At 38.0% G+C, this 20,103-nt stretch overlaps 1 protein-coding gene across 1 annotated transcript; it reads right to left on the bottom strand.

The window, feature by feature from the left end:
* Positions 1–312: 312 nt before the first annotated feature.
* On the bottom strand, positions 313–13,360 carry LOC140231505 (RNA exonuclease 5-like). The gene is made up of 11 exons (XM_072311640.1): positions 13,181–13,360; positions 11,968–12,091; positions 10,213–10,321; positions 9,619–9,860; positions 7,808–7,923; positions 6,982–7,120; positions 6,008–6,099; positions 4,942–5,094; positions 4,038–4,155; positions 3,586–3,696; positions 313–2,708 (listed from the first exon to the last, which is right to left on the bottom strand). The coding sequence occupies exons 1-11, from the start codon at positions 13,231–13,233 to the stop codon at positions 2,508–2,510; spliced, it is 1,458 nt and encodes a 485-aa protein (XP_072167741.1). The 5' UTR covers positions 13,234–13,360; the 3' UTR covers positions 313–2,507.
* Between the last annotated feature and the right edge of the window lie 6,743 nt (positions 13,361–20,103).

Genomic DNA, 20,103 nt, shown 5'->3' with positions numbered 1-20,103 from the left:
TTCACACAAAGTTTGACTTCAGCACCCCAAGGAGAGTGGTATTTTAAGAGGTACTAGTATTTAGCGAGATTCTTCATGAGGTATTTGGGCTCACATTACAAATACCATGCAAGATTGCAAAATACTACAGCATTTCACTGATAGCTTGAACGACCCTACTGTGAAATAGATTTAATACACTGTAGTTATCCTGCATGTCAAGGAGGGTCTACACAACACACACACACACACACACACAAACACACACACACAAGTACAGTATATCCAGTCATAGAGATAGACCCACACAAATGAAGACAAAACATTCAGAAGTACACTCATCTGTACAAGATGAATTCTGCTGCTCCTTATCAGCATTGCCTTGCACAATATGTAACATTCAATTTTCAGTATAATTCAGATGGTACTGGTTGGGCATTGTTCTCATTATTATATCATCCTGATACTGACAAATCATGACATGACATGAATACCAAGTCTGAACAAACCATGACAGATTCATTCACCTTTCTCCTAACCAAGTTTCTTCACTGCTTTGTTTCACAACAATGCCATGAATATCAAAACTTTAAGAGGGATGCCATAAGTGCACATTTCGCATGACAAGAAACTAGCACGACTGTAAGAGTATGCCTTTCTTTGCACGTTATATCTGTTACGCTTATTTCATATTATGATTCCGCAGAATTAAAGACATGCAGAATTCATCATATCCAGCCAAGAACAAAAAAAATCACTCACACAAAAATTTTGGCTTTGACAGTAAACTAGGACATTGCTTGCTTGTATCATCCCATTTATCAAGATGGCAAATTTGTGCAAACACAAACATGGAAGTACCTTGCATCTGCAGGAAAAAGCATTCACACCAACAACTCATAACTTTATTGTGTGTGTGTGTGTGTGTGTGTGTGCCAGCCTGTGTGTTTCAGTGTTCGTTTCTGTGTCTGTTGTAAGAGTGTACAGTATGTCCAAAAAAAAAAATTACAACCAGATTTTCACATTGGTAACTTCCAATATGATTAAACTATCTGCATGCCGTTTCAGGGTCTTACAATATAACATCCTAGCTCTATTTTGTAGAAAACCCCCATTTAATTTCGTTAAGTGGTTACAGAGAAATGCTGATTGTTGTAAAGCAAGTCATGGGTCTGATTCTTCCAAATTTAGCACTTGGATGCTCTTTGAACTGCAAATTAATGTGTGAACACAATGGACAGAATTTGAAGGGAAGGGATTCCTGACATGCTCTACAAAAATCCTTATTTCTCTTTGCCCATTGAAGCAAATCAAATAGGGTTTTCTGTAAAATGTGGGTAATAAGTTATAGTTTCACACCCTGAAAGTATATGTGGATTGATTCACTATTTTTACAGTTATTGGTGTCCCGTTGTACTTTTGTCTGGGATATACAGTATGCCTCTGTGATATGACATACATACTGTATTAACAATTAATGATCTATTAGACTCTTGTTTACATCGCAGAGACAAGAGATAAAAGTAGGCTATTGGGAAAAGGCACTTCTTAAAAAAAAAAAAACAGTCTTTAATACACGTTAAAACTCAACTGGTAGTGTGCAGTACACTGTTCCGTCTCCAATACTTCCAGTAATCAAGTATTAAAGTGTAAAACAATATCTTGCTTGGATGGGAAAGCGTCATTTAAATGCCCAAATTTCTAACATATTTCATCGAGGAAATGAAGGATCTTTCATTTCTTATCTCATAGTTAATCAGTGGAGAAATGTTAGAAATTTTCTTGAAATGTGATCACATGTATTGGTGATCAGAGTACTGGTAATAGCACTACAATGTACTGATCCATGAACAAATCACTTTGCATTTGTGACTGGAGTCATGCCAAGGTTTTGTTTTGCTACCCTTCAAGCCACAAGCCATTTTTGGTAACAACAATATCATTTCACGGAAAATTAGGCAAATTTACTTTCAACATATGTATTAAAAAAAAAAAAAGATTCTGGATTAATAGGGTTGGCAAATGTAAAACTATCAATTCATGGAAGATTGCTGAAAAACATGTATGTTAAAAAGTAATGGCGTGAACATATTAAAGTTTGCTGGGAAAAGTAAAATGATTTAAAAATGCATTTTAAATAATCAAGTTTTTTCCTCTGTTTTCTGGATGGTCTTTCATGATGAGGCTTTGAAAAATTACTGCTTAAATGGTTCTGATCAATTCCTTCTAATTATGAATGAAGAGCATTCTCCCTGACCCTTTGCCAGGTAGCAACAACAACTTTTGTGGTTTAAGTCTGAACATCGCTGAACTTCAATACCCTTGTAGAATGCATACACCTCTACCCACATTACTGACACCAAAATGACTTAAACATTGTTAAGGCTGTCTGCAAAATTAGTCAAATGGTGACCACTGCTGCATTAAACTTGGTGGCTACATTGATCCTTGACCCACAAGCTAAACAAAGTTAGATATAGAACAGTTCAAGTTGGTGTTATCTGCTCTTTGACAAGACTAAGTTGGTGTTATCTGCTCTTTGACAAGACTATCTTGTCTAACTTCAGTCCCACCACGCAGCGTCCGTTCCTAGTCCTGTAGTCGCCTCGCGTGGATCCCTCCTTGTCTCGCCTCTCCACGTAGCCTGGCATGACAACAACGTGCAGAGTGTTCGGAGGCAGGGACTCGACGATAGCACCGACACGGTCGTCCATTAACGACAGGGTGGACTGTGGAAGTAAGGATGGGAAACTTATTGAGGATTTGTTCACATTTTCTGTCATACAATGTACAATGTGTACATTTCAGGGCTGCTAACAGTCAGTCATTTAAATCACAGAGTTCCCAAAGAGCAATTAACAAAAGGTGACAAAACGTGGAACAGGTGGCAATGAGCATCAAATCCCAACTCACCTTAATGTCTTCATCTCTCATTATACAACACCTAAAAAGAATGTAGCTATCCGATTGGTCGATTGCCCATCATGTGACATTTAGTTAAAAGTCCATTGCATGCTGTGGCTGTCAGCCATGCAATTTTGTTTGAGCAAAAAATGGATAGCACATGGCTGATGTCATCCATTTCCATTGACTCCCGTGTTAAACTCACAATTAACTTTTTTGTTCCATTGCATGACTCTGATGTCACAATAGACAAAAATTTGCCGTGCGCACTCAACAATTACAAGTGCGCTTACAAGCGTGTACTTTTGTCACTAATTTTTTTTTTTTTTTTTGTCACTAATCGGTTTTGCGTACATACGTACAAGGTGACTGTGACTGTGTGGCTACTCATTCGTCTCTTACAGAAAATGGTTGCCATTTCTGTGCTAAATTAAAAAATCTGCGTGGACCACATCTGTTGACGTTTAAGGTATTCTATAAAACAAATAGTGTATGTTCTTTACTTGTGCAATGTAACAAGATTTCACACTCGGTGAAAGATGAGGCGCACTATTCAACTTGGCTTCATCTCATTGAATAGAGCGCCTCTATCTTTCACTTCATGCAAAATCTTGTACAAGTGTACCATCGCACTCCTGATCATTCACTATTTGTATGCTGTACTTCTCTGTATTAGATTGATGTACATTAATCACAACTCACCTCTATATCTTCATCTCTCACTGTACTTCCCTGTATGAGATTGTTGTAACCATGAAGCTGCAGGTGAACAAAGTCTGACTTCGCAATCGCAGAATGAGCCTTCCTTACCATCTAGTGGAGTAAAGTCATAGAAGAATGGAAATTAATTTACAATTCAAAGCATGGCATCAAATGAAACCTAACAGCACTCAGTACAAGAAGAAGAAGAAGAAGAAGAAGAAGGAGGAGGAGGAGAATGTACTTCATGAATTCAGTGTGGAGAATAGTTTCCATAATGGGGGGAGGCTTCAGTGTGCTTAAGAATAGTTCATTTATGCACTGACATAGTAATGCACCTGACTCATTGCATAACCCATTGAATGATCTTTTCTTCATATATTGGGAGCCCCCAGTTATGGCCAGCATCAGTGTTTTTTAACTGAATGGATCTATAGAGTAAGGCATAGTCTCACCTCTTTGTCATTGGAGCACACAATGCAATTTACAGGCTCCTTTTTGAACTTCTTGAGGGTGAAACTATTGTCCAGGGCACTTGTCTTCTTCTGCTGCTCCTTTGCTGTCTCAAAGATGCTGAGAATAGAACGGCATATACATCACTTTTATCATCACAAAAACACTTTTCATCTTCAAATTTTACTTTGTGTAACTACACACTCAGGAAGAAATTAATTCTGGAAATATTGCACATTCTCTCGCTAAATGCAAACATATACATGAAAGCTGTATGTATTTTCCAAGGATAGCTTTTCCATGGATGGTAGAGAATAGAGCAGCATCTATGGAAAGATTACTTGATATTGAAAATCAGCTGCTGTTTTGATAGGATAAAGATAATCCATCAGATGGCGGCATCAATATAAATGAGCATGAGGAATTTCATTCATTGTTTAAACCAACATTTAAACACACTGCAGAATTTTGACACCAATTTAGAACTTGATACCTCTTTCCGGTAGGTAATAAAGGGTTGAGGATGAAATTCTATATCTGTGGGAAAGACATGTTACAAGAACACATCAAGCACATCTAATCCAAAATGAGAATTGGGATTTACTCACATGGGAACTTGAGAAAAAGTGTCAATGCTAAAAATCACGAAATATCATCATAAAAAAAGAAGAAAATATTATCGAACAATTACTGCAGACATTGGCTGGGATAATAGCATCTACAAAATAACATCACACAAAGTTAAACTTCACCAATCATCTATGACTACAAAATCAACAATCATTCAACTACCACAAGCCACATTTTATAACCATTCTCTAAACAAGTATGCCTGGCTCTTGTAACTGTTGTCGAAAAATCATCATGGCAGATGTTGCCAAGGCAACCAATCTATCATGTCCTCACCTCTCCCTCTGCTGAAAGACCGGTCCTGTGCTGACCTCTCGGTAGAAGTTCCTCAGCTTGTCTCCCATGGACAGCTTGAGCTTAAAGAGATCAATGGCTGCCAGAGCATCCTCCACCGAGTCATGGCCTGATGTACTGCACTGGATGTCACGACTAAAACAAAGCACATCCCAAGAGATGGTAGCCAATGGTTACAGTCTATACAGTCAAACATCACACACATTGACCGAGCCAAATATCACACACGCATTGATTGAGAGGTCCTGATATTTCCTCCTATGTCATTGTACACAAACTCTTTGTGCAAATCAAATGTAAAAGTCATCAAATCACCTATCTTCGACACGACTCAGTGGTCCTATCTGAGAAAATCCCACATTCATTGCCTGGTGTAGCACTACAGATAATTATTTTCTCTTTCATTAAAACAAAACACACGACCACAAAAATGCTCATCAACGTGATTTAAGTGTCTCATTTACAAAGTAAGTCAGCCATGCTACTTTACATCTGCGAAGCAACAGGTTACAAGGACTTTGATGAAAGTACAGTATAGGCAAATTTGTGTAAACATGTCAAATTAACTGTTAGTTAGTATGTAATGCTCCTTGACACTGCATTGTGTTTTCAGCTAGAAAATGTTTGAGAGTCTCGAGTTATTGAGTGTGGGAAAAATCCTAGCAAAACTGTAAAACATGATATAATAGAAAATTTTGCAAATTGGAGCTGATGGCCTTTCTCGCAGCAAGAAATTTTCGCGAAATTGCCACCGGCATCCAATGCATATTGTGTAGAAAAGAACTTTCGCGCGCATTTTAATTTCGCAAATGCTGGCGCTCGTGAAATTCGCGAAATCAAAATGCACAGGAACATTCCTCGTTTTACAATACTCTTATTTTGTGTTGCTCAATCCCGTACAAGCAACAGTGATAACAGGACACACATTTCTTTTCTTTTTTTTTTTTTGCTCATTCAAATACACCTGTCCTGGAAAAGACAACTACAAAAACAAAAAACAAAACAAAACTAGGATGACTCAAGTTATCTCAAGGTGACCAATACATACCCTAAATACTCCTTGACCAGATACTTGAGTTTGACCTTCCTGCTGGAAGCAGTGAACATATCACTAGTATCCACACAGTGAGGATGGTAAATCTAGAGAAGAAAGGAAACAGAACATCCTCTGGTGAGAGTACAGGTGCCATTCAGGTCACATAATAATATCTGGGGAAAATGTGGCTAAATTTCATACCTATCAATTGCTTCAAGCACAACCATGATACTCTCATCAGTGCTGACTAGCAAAATGAAGAGAAAACTGCAAAACTTTGCTTACTGCTATGCAGCACAACAACAGGAATATGGGTTTGGGGACTAGTTACTTTTTAACATCTATTTACTTTATCATTATTTTACTTTATTACCTGGTATTATGAATAGTATATCATTTTTTAAAACAGAAATTTGTAAGTCAAGAATTGCTTCACATACAAAACTTCTCATGTGATGCTGAATTACGCAACATCCTTCATAAATAGTGAAAGAACATATAATCATAATAACTTTTGCTTTCTGAAAATATGGAATCTATTCATAGTTAATGGTTCACCATTGATTGAGATTCCTAAACACACACAAGAAGCTACCAAATACATAATTTAACTTCTCGTAAAGCAATCACCTGTAAAGCTATTGTTTGACTCTGAATGAAGGAAGTAAAACAAAAGCAAAATCTTGATATAAAGTTGCAGCAAAAACGCTGGTGTACAATAAATAAGATAAAAGAGTTAGAAAGCAAAGCTTGGTATGAACAATGAAGAAGAGTTATTAAGGTCACATAAATTCATGCCATGTTCTGACACATGAAAATGCAATTGTGCTAGATCCATTTCTATCAATGTTCTGAATAAAAGCTGTTCCTGAAGCATGGCCACAGCACTAAGATGACCTCTCAATTCCTGACATATATGGTCACTTGGGGTCACCTGAGAGAGCCCCTGGGGACAGACTGGCCATCTTTGTTAGGTCATCGCTCACCTTCAAAGCCATAAGGTCATTTTCCAGCCCCTGACCGACCAGGATGGCATCTGGTGGTAGCAGCTGGAGGAGATTCTGCTGCACATCTTTGAGACGAGTCTCCACTGGGTCTAGGAGGGTTTTGGTAATGCCACTATACCTGCACATTGCAACACAAAAGTAATGCACACACATTTCATTTTTCATTTAATAATAATAATAATAATAATAATAATAATAATAATAATAATAATAATAATAATAATAATAATAATAATAACAATAATTGCATTTATAAGGCGCTTTATACTGGTGTTTCTAAGCGCACAAAAGGACTAAAAAAACAAAATAACATTAGGACAATGCAAAACCAAAATTACAATCACAAAGGAAAAAGAACAATAAAAGGAGAAAAAATGTCTTATTATGATTGGCACATTGCATTTTGTACTCTACTCATAGTTGACAGCAGATCTGCCTCTCAAGGTGTGTGGTTTAGGTGTGGGTGTCCAAGTGAGTCTTAAATTGAGCAATATTTTGTGTCATCACCAACCTCCACCCCCCCCCCCCCCCCCCCCCCCCCCCCCCATGAGGAAAAACACTCAGCTAGGACACCCAGCTAGGACATAAAATGGAGGTCCTGTGTGTGAGAAAGCCACAACCCAAACACGTAAAAGATCATTCATCACAAAAACCAGGGGATATTACAACCGAGTGAAGTGGTCCACCCCAAGCACACATAATTGGACCCCATGGAAGACCAGCTAGTACAGCTGAATATGGGCTATCCAGCCATCTTGTTAGAAAGAAAACTAAAGCAAACAATGGTATACCTAGCGTGACTTACCTTGTGACATAGTCCCTGACTGGATTATGAGGCTTGGCATATGAGTTGTATTTCACATTTCCCTCTTCGTCCACAACGGTCACTCTGGCTAGTTCTGACCCAGCTGATGTGATCACCTATGTGGGATTTTAAAATGGTGGCATTTTTTTTTTTTTACTGGTACTAGGCGTTTCACAAAACATTTCCCACTTTTGATCTTCAATAGTTCAAAAACTTTTCATCCGATAAAACTGTCATTGATATGAGTAATAGCTGAATAGTGTACAATCTTGTTGGAGGTGATTTGAATGTGAAAGCATAAATCAGTTTCATTAAATCTAAGATTGATTTTGAAGTAAGGTTTCAGATTTTGGTCAAATTTTAACCCTCTGTACAAAAATTGAACTTTGCACAGGAACCAATGTGTATGTGAGTGTGCGCTGATAATGGCCCTGAACAATGGACATGCCTGAACCACCTGTTGACTAGGCGTCAGTCTCGCGCTCCGAGGCACATGAATGCTAAATCAATAATTTAAGTGGATTGCCCTGGGCACTGCTAGTCTGAATTCATTAACGATAAAGGGTAAAATGCATGCACATGGAAAAAGTAAGCACATGTTTCCATGTGCTTGCAAACACCACATTTCATTCCAGCTGGCAATCATTTTCAAATTTTGCTTCACATATCACTAAATTTGGGATATAGATAAGCATAAAATGATCTAAAGTTCTTCATTTTAATACAACTGTCTAATAATAGTCCGACAAATTTGTCGCTTTTTCGATAAAAAGAGATCACTTTTGGCAAAGAGTTCAGCAGCATTTTTCATTGGGGCTATTTGTTTCACAGTAGATTTATTTAAGGCTCTATATACACAAGTGTATACTCTAATTGATTTTCTTTGCTTCCTGTCACCATGTTTACCACAGAACAGAAGGTATTCATTGCAATTTCGTTTTTCAGAAGTAGGGAGAGCACTGTCGCGACTCAACGACAGTATTGGCAGGCGTTTGACTTTACACAGATACTGCCAGAGGCAGCATTCAAACCCTGGCCAGGACCATTGTCAGGGTGTTAACCACAAACTCCCATACACACCCATTGACCCCTGTGCAAAGTGAAAGTTTTGTACAGAGGGTTGAAAATAGAGCTGTGAAACTCTAACTGTGAAATTAATCATGGAATTCATGAAAATGATTCATGCTTTCATATTTAAACCACCTCCAATGAAATTGTACACTATTCAGCTATCACTCATATCAATGACAGTGTTATCTGATATATAGTTTTTGAATTATACTTAAATTAAGAATCAAAAGTGGGAAATGTTTTTTGAAACACCTAGTACTATACATTGTTTTACTTGGAAATATGTGTCCTTAATTTCAGCTGCAAAGTACATGCAATGCTGTAATCTTACAATATTTCCTTCATAATGGAATTCTATTATTATCTCACATGTCCTATAATAAAATCTGAGAGACAATGATAGTGAAAGATGGTATATACATTTTCTATTATATCTAGTTTCCTTGAATTTTTCATGAAACTAAAATGCTGGAAAATTGAGAATGGCAAGTCCTGTTCATAAGTGGCATGTGCACAGTATCATTGTATCGCCCTACAATACTACCTTTACTATACCTACCATTATTTACCAGATTCTGGGAAGGTTTCACTTGATTCTGTAACTATTTCACAAGCCCCAGTGCAAACTACAGACATGGTTTTGCAAGCAGTTCTACGTAGCATCCAACAGCACCTAAATTTCATACTTTGAAGGCAAGATGAGAGAACATGAATTGTGTTCATGGCATGTTAAACTTTACCATTTCACAATCAATGCCAAAGATGGGGCTGCTGTCAGTCACATGATCATCATGGTCGGTGTGGACGAAACCTTCAGAGTCTGGCTTCGGGAATCCTCTCTTCTCCATCTCATCTGACCCCAGCAGGTAATGGGTCCTACCAGGAGGAGGGTCTCCATCCTCACTCTCCCCTTTGGCTCCTCCTTCTGCCAGCTCTCCATTCACCGGCAGACTCGAGGCAGCTTTCCGTTTCTTCTTTTCAGCTAGTCAATGACAGGACACAGAATCCAAAGCACAGTGGTAAATATGCCATGCCTCATCACAGTAAGTTACTGTGGCTATTGTCAGTGATGATTATGACATTGCAGTGTGGAATTGTTCGGGACACCAAGTAACACATATAAAGTCTTACGACTTTTACGTATAAAACATTCTTTAAAAAAAAATCAAGATTTACATGAAACATTTGACAGAAAGTATGAAAAGCTTGCAACGATGGGTGCATTCCTTCTAAAATAACTACAATGTACTTATTTGTTGGCTTGCCATGCCAACTAGGTAGCCTATATATCAACCAGGCCATGGGATTTAAAGATATTTTGACGCTCTACTCACCCATCACACGTCTGATGTCCTGCAGTTTCATCTTGGTGATGCTTTTGTGGCAGGAGAGCATGTCCTGAAGCATTGCAAAGTAACTATAGGCCGGAATGAGTTTGACAGACTGCAAACAACAAGAAGAGAAGAAAGGCAATAATCCATTGCATCAGTGTTTGTGCAGAAACCCCCCCCCCAAAAAAAAAACAAAAACAAAACAAAAACATATCATCGATGAGGTGACAAGACCTTGAATCTCAAATTTCTAAGGAAAATCACTTGTTTGTTTTGATTTTGAGATAATCACTTTAGTGATATCCTGACCAAATCCTAGTTGTCTTACCCCTAAAATAAAGCCACTAAGGTTTGTCAAAAAAGGCAATCCCATTTATTGTAGCGCTTTAGCTGCCATGTATTTTCACTCTCCTAATCATTCATGTTTTTGAGACGGGAGGTTTTGTCTTCCAAAAAGTGATATGTATTTGATACAAGAGACTCCAACTCTGCTGCTTTTGAGGTCATTTTTCCAAATCTTCTGCTCTCCTTTTGAATTTGAATTTTTCCTGTTTCAGCTAAGTGTCTCCCACTTAAAGCAATCATGTATTTTCTCCTGTTTGTCATTTGATCAGACTTCATTTAGTTTCTTCATGTTTGAAAGGCTGAGGAGCACCAGTAAGTATCTATAACCCTACAGCTCCCTGGATCCCAGCAATGCTTTGCACTTGTGATGTGCACTACACCCACATGATGTTGTGCCCATGTTTGCAAGATCAGAGTCTCCAGTTTGCTAAAGGATCCAGACAAGAGAATCTCCATTTTAGGAGATGCTTGGAGTCTCTCTTGATGTCGAAAATGAAATTCAAGAAATCCTTTTGCAGTCAAGAGAAAGATAATGCAGAAAGGGTTGCTGACGATCGACTATCATTTTGGCAGTTCTTCTGAAATGTTAACGTCAGGGAAATCGATTTAAAAAAGTAATCTATGAAAACCTCAAAATACACAGCAGAGGAAACATCAACTTGAGTTTGTTCAAGGATTATCTATGACCACAGTAGCAGTGAGAAAAGCAATGACTCAAATCCTCACAATTGTCTGGCTTGTGCTTGCTGTTGTCATGGCAGCTGCAATTGACCTGACAACTTTACAAATGTATATGTATTTCTTCCAAGACCCACAGGCCCTAGGCATTAACTGATCTTACAAATGTATCAACCACTTTACATTAATGAAAATGATCTCTTCTTCTGTGCCATTTGCTACATATCATATCAAAGTATCCCCAAGGCACAATGCCTTACAGTCATTGTCAGTTTAATAATCTGCATCAGTTAAAACTCTATATCTCTCTTGATGAAGAACAAAGTTTGATTTGCCATTGAAAGGATTACAATAAAGTCTAGGCTACAACATTAAGTCACAGATGAGCCATTAATGCCCTCCATTATACTGTAAGATTTCTAGCAAATGAACTGGCTATTCTTTTTTTGGAAAACAAACAAACAACAAACAAATTGTTTGTATTCAAAAAGAGACTAAGCAAAAGTATGAATCCCCAAAACAATGATTGACTAGATCAGATCAATAACCATTTCACTAACTTTGGTGCACGATTTTCATGTTTTTAATGCAATGAGTAGTTAAGTTTACAAGGAATTGCATCATCATCATAACTAGCATGTTGTCATAACTGCCATCATTACATCATATTATTCATGCTTCATAGAGGACATTACCGGCACATTATACAATAAATGTAACGAGTGTTTATCTTACAAGAGACTTGGATGCGATGTTTGGAAAGCAATGTCGCTTTCTTCTGTACACTCTGCTGGTAACACCATTCAGGATAATCAACACCACTTTGGCAACTTTAGCAACTCGCAGCAACTTACACCAGCTGTAAGAGAGAGAGAGAGAGAGAGAGAGAAGCAGGGATATGGGAACAAATCATAAAGCTGATATCGCAGTGAAGGGCAACCAAAGTCCTAGTTTTGAGATTTGCTCCATATCAAAACAAATGAATACAGAAACTCTTAAAAGTAATTTACCACATTTGCAGTACGACAACGCTTACATTAAAAAAAAAAAAAATTCTAACTTGTATTGTTAACTTACGGCAGGTGGTCAATCAAAGGGCAGCATGTCATGTTAAATCAGGGGAAATTACCATTGCAAGAATGACAAATACAAATTCACACTCAAATCCACACTAGCTACAATGGTCATGTATTCATAACACATTTACCAACTAGCCAATTATCATTTTTTCACATGTCCAGAGAAAAAAAAAAATCCACAAAAAACAAACAAACACCCAAAACAAAACAAAACAAAGACAATAGCTTTATGGGAGATTGCAGTTACTTCTAAAAGTGTTTGCCACAGCAATAATGACCATGTGGATCTTCATGACTGGCTTATTTCAAAATCAAATTATTTCACCCTTTTCATCAATAATCCATTAGCATCATTTGCAAGGCAGGTAGATAGTTTAAGTTCTGGTTAATACAGGACTGACAGATTTGGGCATGACGTCAGTCTGCGATGAACATATTCATTAACTATCATCCAAACAGACACCTATAAAAGCAAAGATAATTATCAAAGCATCGATGAAATGAACACTTCGTCATGTTTTCCAGTGATGTCCTGATTCCGTGGAATTAAAACCATGCAAAATTCATCTTTCTTGGCTAAATGCAAAAATATTACTCAAGCAAAAATATCCACTTTTACAGCATGTGCTGGAAAAATCTTGTCATATTCGGATGATGAAAGAAAATAAATAACGTCACCTGTGTACACTTGGATATTTACAAATACAAAAACAACAAAACAACTAAAAAGTGCTCTAATGTAAGATAAATGGTAGCACAATTCTTGACTGATCAGGAAACTAATCCCCCACCCCCGAGTAATTATGTCCACATGGTAGCTATTCACAGTGATTCCAATCAGGCTTGGCTCCCGGTTCCTCTCTACATACCTTGGTTGGAAGCTGGCGCTGTTCCCAAGGAGACCATACTGCAGTAAATACATGACCTCAGTCAGGGAGATTGGTTCTCTTCTCTTTGTCAGATTAACTTTGCTTTGTTTCACACCTTCTGCAGCTGAAGATGAGTTACCATTCTTCGCCCCCTCACAGGGAAGTAAAAACAGCTTTGGCTGTTGCTGAAGAATAAAAGTACAACACTTTTTTTTACACAACTGACTAATTTCTAAACACACTGAAAAGTAAAAATTCAGTCACTCTCAAAAGGAAAGTTGTGCAGAATGGCTACATCAGGAAAAAAAAGTTTTTTCTCTTGTAAGACAATTCATGCCTATGATGTTTTTTTCTAAATTTTGATATTTTCCTGCTAACCTATATTACCTGTAGATATAACCAACTGATATATTTTTCTACAAGGGTATTAAACAAATAGAAAGAAAAAAAAAACCAAACTGTGCCACATTCGAAGTGGTATCCAAGAAATTTGTTTGGTTAACAATTCTTACATAAAATTTATAAAAACTCAACTCTCAAGTTGACCTCAAACAATATTGAATCTAATTACTAAGCATTTGATCTAAAGTCAGTAAGTGGGATCATTGCCTACCATCCGCATCTTTTGGAATGCCTTCTGCCTTTTCTTGATGATTGATGCTTCCTCCGTAGAGTTCTTTCTGTCAGGCCGAGCTGGAGTCTCTCCCTCACTGCCATTGACTGTCTTGGCAATCTGTGCACATCAAACACAAACAAGGAGAAATAAAAGGGATAAGGGACAGGTAAAGAAAGTCAAGAGAACTTGCTTTTGATTTAAAAGTGACACCTTGATATTGAAACATTTCTGGGCCCTGTTTTATGAGGAGTTAAAACTGATTATAATGGAGAGTTGATTTCAACTGTAACTTAAGTGTAGGCCATATTTAGTCAATGACAATGGTAGCCTGTGTGGAAAGGAAATTTAAATTGATCTTATCTTTTGATAAAACGTGGCCCTGGCTGGCTGGGTCAAAGGGTGGATAATGACAAACATTAATAGACAGTTTACTGCATATCTTGCTTGGTTTCATTTCATCATGACACTCGGTCTAGATAGATCTAGGCCGTAGGCCCTATTCAAATTTAATGGTATTAGCTAACGTAAACTTCAATGACTTACAGCACTAGGAACCTCGTTCTGCAACTTCTTGGCACGTTTCAAATGTGACTTCTGTTTCATCGAGTCTACATCTGCTGCGTCTACCGCTGATATTTTTCTTTTCACTCCATTACCAGAGACGGCATCGGCACACTTCACGCTCTTATCCCCCATGCCGATGGTCATGAAATGGCGACAATAACAGGGCAATTCAGATTTGCAGCATTACTATTAAGTCCTCGTATTCTGCGTTGTGTAGTTGTGTAGTCCCACGTATGTTAATCACTGCTGTGATGAAGGTGTCCTCGTTATAAGCGTAACTGTGTGTAGTCCCACGTATGTAAATCACTGTTGAGAGCGAAATCGTTTCAGTTGTTTACACACTCAGCTGACAAAGTATCACGAACATCTTGTCAAAGTCAGTTTAATCCGCCTAAGGGTAATTGGGTAATTGGCAATTGATCCACCTCTTGCATGTTTTGACGAATGAATGAAGTGTGAGGAGATTCTACACTGACATACTAACATTGAAGTAACCAAATCACGCCACTCTGGTCTCAACCTCGGCGCGGCGGGTCTCGGTGCGGCGATTCTCGCAAATGATCCTTGTATTGGTACGACGTGTGTATCAGTTGTAGCAGTCCACCACGTGCGCGCAAAAGAGATTCGACCAAAGTTTGGATTCGACTCGGTAATCGCACAGTACACTACCACGGTCGGGTACTCATCACTGGTATGTGCACGGTGTAGGAGGGCGTAATAAAAACAAACATATTTAGATTGAACCGAACCTCGGCAAAACGAATTTTCTGTATGAATTTGATAGTTTACTGAAGGGATGGGTATAGTTATGGTTGAGATGGGGGCTACAGGTACAGGGTAAGATTTTGTAAGACTTGTAAGATTTTATCGACTCTATCGACCCCGGCCTCTCGGAGTTTGAGAGTATAAACATATTTACAACATATGAATACAAAAACATAAGTGATGATGTACATGTACATGTGAAAATAACAGATATAAATAAACATGTTTTACAAAACAAGGCGTAAAGGACGTGTAACTACTCTACCACTACGTGTACACACATTCACATCTACTTTACTTTCTACAAAACTACTGTCTTTCTTCTTTGGCTTTGACGAAAACTGAAACATGATTCTGACAAATTTGGCTAGTTTTTTTTTTTTTTTTTTTTTCAAATGGCACGCATTAGCTGAATTGAATAGTTTGGCCATAGCCTATGTAATGCACTTGGTCTACTGGTCGTCAAGCTACTTAACTGGTAAATACAATAGTCTCTCTTTGTCGTGTTTGTGGAAAGAGGGACAAACAAAAATATAATTCATCCCCTACATCTGCAGATGAACATATAGTACAATGCAATTCATCTGACAGGCTTGCATCAAACCTGCCCTTATTTGTTTGTTTGTTTGCTTTTATTTCTGCATTCAATCAGATGCAATTTGAATACAAACTTCAAAAAGTACAAAGAACAAAGAATAACAGGTGCAGTGAAATAAATCGATAACAGTAAATAGATACACATAGGTGATTGCATTGAGCAATGTAGATACACAGAAACATAAAATAAGATATACAGTATTTTTTTTTTCAGTAAACAACAGAGATCAATGAATGCAGGAGATCACCATCACCACCACCTGCCCTTATTAACGGGTAATCCATTAGGTCGACATCTGAATTTACTTAATGTAATAATCTTTCTTACACAAGACCTGTAAATACTTCTCAAACATCAAATTATCCGTAAACATTCTATAATTTGTACAAATTCTATTTGACCATGAGGCTGCTCTCCACTCTTGACTAAACATATCAAAAAGTCTAACTTTTGAAGTGTGTGAAATCCATGCAGCACTAAATCCACCCCATTGTGCTAATCACACATTCCCTAGCCCTGCATAATCAAAAATATTTGCGATAAATAATCACCATTGTTATTTTTACGGGGAGTATATGTCTCCTTGTAACTGCAGAAGAAATTTGAAAATTGTACATGAGTGTTTGGTTTCTTTTCCCTTTACTAATCTCAACCAGAATCAAATCATTCGACATTTAATATGGTTCAAAATTCTCCACGTCCAGTTTCACCATAAACCATACAATCAGGAGTACATTTGTTCACAAGCAAACCTTTTCTTAAGAATTTCCTATGGAAAACTTCAATTTGGACTATGCACTCATAACCCCAGACTTCACAACCATAGAGTAAAACAGGTAAAACGAGATGATCAAATAGATGGCACTGTGTGTCCACAGAGAGCTGTAACTTTTTAGCCTTGACCAGCATGCTATAAAGTGCTTTTCTAGCTTGTGTGACTTGTTCAATAATTGCCTTTTTAAAACTACCATTATAATTAAATTTAACAAGGTACACAAAGTCATCTACAACCTCAAGTGGATCACCAGCATTAATAAATTCAGGAATTCTTCTAACCTTCCCACGGGAGAAAATAACAATTATTTTAGTCTTGCTAGCATTAACAGTCAAGCACCATGTCTGACAATAAATATCCACGGCATCAAGAGCTTTTTGCAACTCCTCCGGATCGCGAGTTTCTGCTAAAATTATTGTATCATCTGCATAAAGAAAACAAGAAAGATTTAAAGCTTTTTTGACATTATCAGAATCCCCCAGGTGGTCAGAAATCTCACTTTCCAAATATTTCAGTCCACCGTATGATTTTCTAATGTATTCTTGAAAATCATTCAGATAAATGGCAAATAAAAGTGGGGAAAGGCTTTCATCCTGTCGTACACCAGTGTTACAAGTAAAAAACTCTGACATCTCCCCCCCCCCCCGACCGCCACACATGACTTAGCACTTTCATAAATGTTCTTAATGATAGTAAACAGTTTACCCCTAAGTCCCATCTTCAACATTTTGTACCATAAAGATGATTTATGAATTAGATCAAATGCTTTCTTGTAATCAATAAATGCACAGTATAAAGCGTTTTTTATTTTGCAAATAAACATCAATTATAGTCGTCAAAACAAAAATATTATAAATTGTAGAATAATTAGAACGAAAGCCAGCCTGTTCTTCACCTAACATATTAGCAGCTTCGAAAAACTCTGAGATTCGATGATTCAAAATGGAAGTAAAAAGTTTTCCCAGACAACTGAGAAGAGTTATTCCTCTATAATCATCAGGATTTTATTCTCAAAAATAGGAATAATAATCCCTATGCACCATTCAGTTGGAACTATACAATTGTCCTAGTCTGTCCAGTATCACATTAAAGAACTTTACCAACACATGAAGCATCTCTACGGGACAATTCTTAAGGAATTCATTTATTGTGAAAATCACAATCTTTTCCACAGGCTTTTGAATTTTGATTTTTTTTTTTGTGCCACTTCTTCCAAAGTGACTGGGGCATCCAAGGAATCATCTGCCTCAAAAAAATTCATGAAGTACTATCTTCCAGGCCTGTAGGCTTGTCATCTAGGCTATTACCTAAACGACTAAAATGATTAACAAAATCCCCTAATGAAACATTTCCTATTTTCTTTACCTTGCGTTCATTATTACTGTTGAGTAATTGCCAATATTCTTTCCGACTGGACGCCTGTAATGAACGGAGAGATTCATTTAAATCTCTATGAAATGTCCTTCTTTTATGTCTTAATAAATTCTTATAAAGCTTTCCTGTAGATTTAAAATGATTCCATAGACAAGTAGCTCCTGAACTGCCCAAGAATTTAAGCTTCCTCTTTAATCGATTTTTAACATTCAAGTACTTCTGCCGGGCAGCTCTGCATTCTGTATCAAACTAAGGCTGATGGTTGTTTTTATCCTTATTGACAGTCTCATTTGTGTTTACACTATGACGAGATTGTCTCCACTTACAAATGCCAACATCTTGTGCAACATTGACGAAAATATCGCATAATTGTGAGTAACAAAAATCAATACTATCTTGATTTGCGTTCCCATCTAAACATTCCACATTTTCACACATTAGCTCAGCCGAGTCCTTGATTTTCTGTTTAAACATTGCAGCGCTGTCACTGTTCCACTGAAATATCAAATAACGTTGACTTTCATTGGGCTGCATGGGCGTAAATCCCGGGGGGGATGGGGGGGATATATCCCCTCCACTTTTGAAGGAGGGGGGGATGGCCTGTACAAATATCCCCCCCTGAAATTCTCCCAAGAAAAAGATGTAGGAACAAAAAAACAAACAAACAAAAAGAAATGTGGTGATGTTGATTTCAGCATGATGGATTATTGCATAGCCTATAATCTAGGCGGAGAATGCAGTTATTGTCTTTGTAATTTGCTGAAACGTATGATGCAGCGAGATAATTGTCTTTGCCAAGCGATACACCTGATGGGGCGAGACTACAAACAGTGGACGTATCTACCGCGTCCGCTAGGCGCCACGATCGCAGTTTTTTTTTTTCCGTGTAAGAAGACTGCCACCGATTAAAAAAAAAAAAAAAACAACGACAAACAACTGGATCATAGGCGGCGTATTCGCGCGCATCCACTGTTCGTAGTCTCGTCGCATCAGACCAGCTGCATCCCCACCTAGCTAGCTTATAGGCTATATACTGTAATGCAAAGATCTAAAATTTTAGATAACAAACGAGTTCGTGAACAGCCTTGTACGAGTTTCAGTCGTAGGAATTGCAACACATTTACCCTCTCCATATTGGCAGTGATTTTGCTCAGTTAGTATAATTCGTTTGCCTCCAGAAAAAACAAAAGGAACGCGTGTCGATTCCCATATTTTGCCATATGCAAGTACCTCCTTTAGTCTAATGAACATTGCTTTAGATTAATGGTTCAGACCTATTAACCAGATTTCTTGTTGTTTTCATGGGAGATGTGCAAAAAGCACTAGAAAGTTCACCTGTTAACAAACATAAATCAATAGATTAATAAGACAAGTTTATTCGCAGCCAATTTTACTGATATACAACATTCATCTCACGAACAGAAAAATGGATTCTTTAATCCCTAATTAAACAATCCCACAGAAAAGGCAAGACATCTCATCAACAGTTTGCCAGAATAGTACGAAAAGTGTTATACACTTCTGGGATTGAAATTTCCCCAGATTACATCATAAATGTGTTTACGAGATATTTGTTGCTGCCAGTAATTACCAGCAGTTGCGCCCGGTGCGCCCCCATCCCTTAATTCCCAAAGCGAAAAAAGTACAGCTACAAACGGCAGTTTTTGGACTGTAAAATGTCAAAATTTCACGCTCGCTCGCTTCGCTCGCTCGCATTGAATCGTCATGCCATTCTCCTGATGTTGCTGCCGGGTAATTGCCAGCAGTTGCGCCCGGTGTGCCCCCCTTATTTTTCAAAGCGAAAAAAATATAGCTACAAACGGCAGTTTGGGGACTGTAAGATGTCAAAATTTTCAAGCTCGCTCGAATCAGGGAGGTGGGAAGAGAAACACCTCCCTGCTCGCATTTAATCGATATGTCATTCCCCTGATGTTGCTGCCAGTAATTGCCAGCAGTTGCGTCCGGTGCGCCCCACCCCCTTCATTTCCTACGCGAAAAATATAGCTACAAACTGCCGTTTTGGGACTGTACAATGTCAAAATTTTCAAGCTCGCTCGCTTCGCTCGCTCGCATTTAAATCGTCATGGCATTCTCCCGATGTTGCTGCCGAGTAATTACCAGCAGTTGCGCCCGGTGTGCCCCCCCCCTTATTTTTCAAAGCGAAAAAGATATAGCTACAAACGGCAGTCTTGGGACTGTGAAATGTCAAAATTTTCAAGCTCGCTCGCATT

Source organism: Diadema setosum, chromosome 8, assembly GCF_964275005.1.
Source record: "Diadema setosum chromosome 8, eeDiaSeto1, whole genome shotgun sequence".
Taxonomy (NCBI): domain Eukaryota; kingdom Metazoa; phylum Echinodermata; class Echinoidea; order Diadematoida; family Diadematidae; genus Diadema; species Diadema setosum.
Note: the sequence above shows the minus strand (reverse complement) of the source record. Positions and strands in the feature narration are given on the sequence as shown.

Bases quoted from the DNA above. Each gene is read 5' to 3' on its own strand.
- LOC140231505 (XM_072311640.1), bottom strand. From the start codon at position 13,233: ATGTATTTACTGCAGTATGGTCTCCTTGGGAACAGCGCCAGCTTCCAA. The intron at 9,861-10,212 runs GTGAGTAGAGCG...GTCATTGACTAG, and splicing joins GGACATCAGACGTGTGATGG to CTGAAAAGAAGAAACGGAAA. The intron at 7,924-9,618 runs GTAAAGTTTAAC...AATCCCACATAG, and splicing joins TTGGCATTGATTGTGAAATG to GTGATCACATCAGCTGGGTC.